This window comes from Cupressus sempervirens, chromosome 5 (assembly GCF_028749045.1).
Source record: "Cupressus sempervirens isolate cs-2001-9-10 chromosome 5, ASM2874904v1, whole genome shotgun sequence".
Lineage (NCBI taxonomy): Eukaryota > Viridiplantae > Streptophyta > Pinopsida > Cupressales > Cupressaceae > Cupressus > Cupressus sempervirens.
In genome coordinates this window covers 215370806-215376925 of record NC_143122.1, presented here as the reverse complement: position 1 = coordinate 215376925, position 6120 = coordinate 215370806, and the positions used below count along the sequence as shown (strand labels likewise).

Below are 6120 nucleotides of genomic sequence, written 5' to 3'. Positions count from 1 at the left end.
CTGGGTACCATAGTCTACCTCAATATGTTCCTACAAGCACATATCACCCCGAATTGCTAGCGAACTAGGGAGGGAGTGGTGTGCCACTATTTCACCCTCCTCCATAATTTATCCTTCCTTAAGCCCCCCCAGTAGTGAGCTTATTAATTCCTCTATCTCACATCTGAATGGGTATTCTTCCATTTTCCTATTCTCCTCTAGAGCTTCCCTTACTTCAGGTACACACTGCCCCTCGACTCTCTTAGCTAGAGTATCTTGAGTCATATTATCCTCTATATTTTAAACATCAACAGTCCCCTTCTCCAATCTTCGGGCATCCGAGGGTTCCCCAGCAATCTCTTCAACTATTCTAGGGGATCCAACTTTTTGTTTCTCTTTGTACATTTGGGTTTTACAGTCAACAATAAGATGTCCAAATTGCTCACATTTCTGATAGAAAAGCCCAACGTTCTCATACTCTATGGGTTGGTATTTCTCTGCCCATTTAGTTTTTAGGGTAACTACAGTCACAAAGTGACCAAAGGAATTTCCTATCCATGTTAGTATCTTCTCATCCCAAAATTCAAGTGGTAATCCAGGTAGCCTTACCCATAGAGGAGCTAGCTTATTGAGATCTATACTAGCATTAAATCCCAGGTGCCACCTTGTTAATGCAAAACACTACTTCCCATAGTACCAAGTTTTTGAAAGTATAAGATTGAAATCCTCCTTTGCTAAGAATTTAAAACAAAATAAGCCACTCGGCATAGCTGAGATATCAACACTACCCCTTATCTTCTATTTTTGGCTAATCCACTTACGCACCATCTCTATCGTGGGTTTGAAGGCCACAAATCTCCCAACCACACTGAATTTTAAACCAAAGGTAACATAGTCCACCCACTCGTCTAGGAGGGAGATCACCCTCCCATTGGCATTGTGAGTTATCTTGGGTTCCTCCTTAGAAACATTAACCAGCTAGGATCCCACAAGAGCATTCTTCCAACCTCCTAGGGTCCCATTTGTCATCTTTTGACCACATACAACCGGGCAGCCAGTAAAAACCCCATTATCCAAAAGATTAGGGTCAAATAGATTCCTTGCCACCTCCTCCATGGACCCACACCCAACTATCATGACCTCCAAATCTCTGTGCAAAGTCAACACCATCGGTAGATCAGGGTAGGGTGGAGGGTTAGGAGGCTTAGGGCCTGCCATGGACAAACTCAAATTCAAACTTTGAAAGAGCGGCAATTTGCAGAGCTTACTTTGCTTTTCATTTTTTTTTTGGCCTTTACTTATTTTTTATTAGTTATTTATTTGTAAGAAATAAAAAATTATTAAATGTAATTAGATTTCTATAATGGATGAGAATTTTTAAATGTCTTTATTTAGTTTTAATTATGTAAATAGTTTTTAACATTCACATTACACTATTCATTCTATTATCCTAATAAAAGAGAGTGATTTTTTTGAAAATCAATTACAATTCAGCCCAAAAAAAATTAATCTTGATTACAGAAAATACTATATTCATTTTGACTACAAAATTGTACAAATTACTTACATATAAATAATAATAACTACTAAAATCTCATTGTTATTCTAATATTAATTTTTTCAACTATTTCTAATATTAATTGTGTGAGTCTATTGAATATACAAATAAAAGATATTGGTTTCTAATCTAAAACTATAATTAAATGTTCAATATTGACTGATATTCTTTAGTATGATTCTTCATAGTACTTTTGTTAATAGTAGCTATTAATTTCTTTATACCAATTTTATAATTTATAATTGTTATTGAAGTTTATTATGATTAATTCAAAAACTTTATTATGACACAATCTGATATATATCATTTGTTGTCTAAACTATTCATTTTGACAAAACAAAGAAAGTTGTCCATTTTAACTACAAAACATATACACATTACTCAATATTCATATATAAATAAGTAGCAATAAAACCTTACAATTATTCTAGTTTTATTTTTTTCAACTATTGACTATACAGATGAAGAGTATTACCATAATAAATATTTTCAATAACCTTTATTTAAATAAATGATCTAAATCACATGCGCTCAACTTTCATTGAAAGTACTAAACACTCAGAATTGACTATATTCTTCAGACTTAATATATTAGCTAATATGTATACTTGAAGAAGCACCTTAATTAATATGTTCTGGTGAATGCCTTCTAGTACTTTTGATAGACATGTATATTAAATGTAAGAACTGTGGTTAATAAATAATCTGATTTGGACAATGCTAAGAACTGTGGTGAATGCCTTGTCCACCATCTTCTTCATCGACTACTCTAGCCTATCCAATGTTACGCCTTGTATTTTTTCCACCTTTGCCATCCATATTTACGCCGAGAGGCGTTCTATATAATGGCAACACAAATGCCCAGCATGGAATATGCCAAGATTCCTTGTCAATAAAAAAGCAAAGGGAGCAGTTACAAACTTTTATTTTAAATAAAAAGCATTCCCGAAATAATAGGTGGCCAACATAAAAGACAATAAAAAAATATTCTTGAAATAATAGTTGGCAAAGAGGAAGCCAAATGGAACCCGAAATAATAGGGTCCGAAAAAATAGGCTCCTATAAATTTTAATAAATCAACAATTATTGTTTTAAATAAATAAATAATTTTAAAAATAAAAATAAAAAATAGCATTACCATATGATAACGCTTTTCTTTAAAAATTGCATTTTAAAAAAATTACATATATTCTTTTTTAAAATATGAAATTAATTTTTTTAAAACTGAAAAAAATTTAAAAATAGAAATTAAAAATTTAAAAAATTTAAATTTAAATTTTAAAAATTAAAAATTTAACAAAAAAATTTTAAAAATTAAAAATTAAAAAAAAAAAATTAAAAAAAAAATAAAAAATGAAAAAACAAAAGGAACAAAACATTATATAAAAGTTGGCCACAGCTTGCGGCAGTAATAGCCACTACTGTCAGCGGCAGTTACTGCCGGCATTGACACATGTCAGTGACGGCAATTACTACCGGCACTGACACATGTCAGTGATGGCAGTCACTGCTGCTAACAGCAGCGACTGTCACTGCCAGGTAAAGTAAGTATGGGGTGGCGGGGGTGGTGGCCCGTCACCTCATTTAAATTTTTTTTAAAAATTTTTTTAAATGAAACGCATCACGTTATAGATTTTTTTAAAAATTATTATCAACGATGATGTGTAGTGACGTGTAGACATTTGATATGTCTATTTTTTAAAAATTTAATTTTTTAATGCTAATTTGAATTTCGAATTTGAGTGGAGTAGTGGAAATTGAAGAGTCTCTTAATGGGAGATGAAGAGTTCTCTATCTCATTATAAAACACTCATCTCCTCTCATTTTTGCTCTTCATTTGTAGAAGAATACATTTGCAGAAGACAAGTTTTCAGTAAAGCTTCATTGTTTTTGTTGAGAGAAGAAAAGAGGGAGATAAATCATTTGGAAAAGCATTCTACATTTGAAGATCAACAAATAGATCAAAAAGCAAAGTATGTTTTTCCTTTATTTTTTGTTTATATTAAGTTTTATTTTGCATTTTGATTATTATCCGCATTAAGAATTGTAGTTACACTATTTACATTTAGTTGTAATTTATTTTTAAAATTAGAGTTCTTAGCTTTTACATTGTTGTATTCAAATTTACATTTGCATGTTTCATGCATTATTTATATATAGTTGCATGTTATATATTTAGATATGATTTGAATAGATTATTGTTTTTTCATATTTTGCAATGTTTTTTATAGATTAATGTTGTATTTTGTTTCCTATAATATTTCATATGGATGGCAATGCCGCCATATCAATATTTTTTTAAAATAGTGATTTATAAATTTAATTATTACTATTTTCATTTACAAAAGTAGTTTGATTTATAATAGTTTTTTAATTAAGATTAATATATTGATTTATATTAATATTCTAAGTTAGATTACTATTTCGATCAAAATAATTTTCTAATCAACATTTAGATTATAATTAATTCTTAGCTATGTTTTCTGGGTAGATTGTGTTAATTGTTACATATTATAATTAATATATTTACATTGTTGATTATAATTAATTGTTACATATTAATATTTGCAAAATGGATGGCAATGCCGCCATATTTCCAATATTTTATAAAAGTACCCATTTATTTATTTTTAAATATGAAAAATCAAATTTATACTTGTAATTTTGTTACTTGAAAATTAAAGTAACCATATATTTATTTTAATTAATGATTATTTTTATATGCAATTTTAAAATAATAAATATTAAATTTTAGGCATCAATCTTTTAAAAGTGGAAGGCAATGCCGCCATTTTTTAAAATATTATAATACTAAGCAATTTATTATAATGTTAATTATATTTGAAAAAATATTTGTAATTTTTTCATTAAGATTAGTATATTGATTTAGAGTACTTGAATTAGATTACTATTTCAATTATAATAGTTTTGTAATTTACATTTAGATTAAATTTAATCTTCGTATATTAATATTTGAAAACTAGATGGCAATGCCGCCATTTTCCAAATATTTTATTAAAGTGCCAATTTATTCATTTTTAAATTAAAAATATATGTAATTTTACAAAACTGGATGACAATGTCACCATATTTGAAACATTAGATTGCAAATATTTCGTAGAATAATAAATATTACTTTGTTTACATCTATGTGATCATATGCATTTTATTATGAATATTTTAGAAATATTTAACTTTGTGTTGAGGATTGATTTATATGTTTATAATGAAATAATCAAATATTTTTTATTTATTATTTTAATGCTAAAGGTATACATAAAACATGAACTTCAATTATGGGACAAAAGTTGAAGTTCATTCTCATGAGGATGGTTTCCAGGCAGCATGGTTCCCTGCCACTATTATTGGACATGTGGCCAATGCTCCCAGGCCTAAGTTTTTCATTCAATATGATAATTTTATAACTGATGAGGTCACACAAGAACCTCTTGTAGAGGACGTTTTTCTAGAGGATATTAGACCTACACCTCCAATTGTTTCTCTTCCACAGTACATCCCATTGGATTTTGCAGTAGACGTCTTCGAGAATGATTCTTGGTGGTCAGGCATTGTTGTTGATAAATTTAAGTCTCCACTTAGTCGACGAAAATTTTACGAAGTTTACTTTCCACATACTCAAACTCTTCAACCCTATTCTCGAGTGCAGTTACGTCAATCTCATGAATGGGTTAATGGAAGGTGGATACTAAGACAATGGTATTGAATATGTTATTGGGTTTTTTTAGTAGAGGTCAACATCTTTTTTGGCTATTACTCTATTGTATTTGAAAATGGAAATTCACTATCTCATAAAGTGGATTACATATTATTTTTGGTGTTGCCATTTTCTATTGCAAAGTTTGACATCATCTATACATGTGTTTTGCAATAAAAGGTCTTTTAGACCATTGTTTTTTAAAATGATGTATCCAAGGTTTTCATAAATAAAATAATATATTTACATGATGTATCCAATGTTTCATAAATAAAAAATCATTATATATCTTCATGTTTGTATATTTCTATAACAAAATGTATTTTCATAATTTTTTTAATGCATTCTCTTATTTATTGTTCATACTTTCTTCATTTATTCTTAATTAATATATTTTTCAGCAATCTTTAAATCTTTAAATTGTTTCTCCATTCACAGATACTTTGATTTTACTCATTTAAAATATAAATTTTCTTCATTCGTGCAAACATTATATATAAATTTAACTACTTATATAATAATCTTCATTGCTATAATTTTTCTAATGTCTACTAAATAAAGTATCCTTTAAACAAATCATATACACATTCTAATATATGACGTTTACTAATTTATATGGTTTCTATGGAAAATTATTTAGTGTCATGAAAAATATAGCTTAATTCACTAATATTAGTTTTGTACTAGCTATGGTGAGACCTAGGTTAAATTTTGAATCAGAGGAGGCAAGAAGAGAATACCAAAGGTAATATCAAAGAGAATATCGTAGAGAATACTGTAGACATCATCAACAACAACAACAACAAATATAAAATGAAAAAGAACAAAAAAGAATAACATTAAATCAAGGAAATAGGCAAAGTTATGG

At 28.6% G+C, this 6120-nt stretch overlaps 1 protein-coding gene across 1 annotated transcript; it reads left to right on the top strand.

The window, feature by feature from the left end:
• The first annotated feature begins 4820 nt into the window (after positions 1 to 4820).
• Positions 4821 to 5261, top strand: LOC149555191 (protein AGENET DOMAIN (AGD)-CONTAINING P1-like). Its single transcript, XM_089829250.1, has one exon. It carries the CDS (start codon positions 4821 to 4823, stop codon positions 5259 to 5261), a length of 441 nt encoding a protein of 146 aa, XP_089685376.1.
• Positions 5262 to 6120: the final 859 nt, after the last annotated feature.

Coding starts and splice junctions, on each gene's coding strand:
- LOC149555191 (XM_089829250.1), top strand. CDS start 4,821: ATGAACTTCAATTATGGGACAAAAGTTGAAGTTCATTCTCATGAGGAT.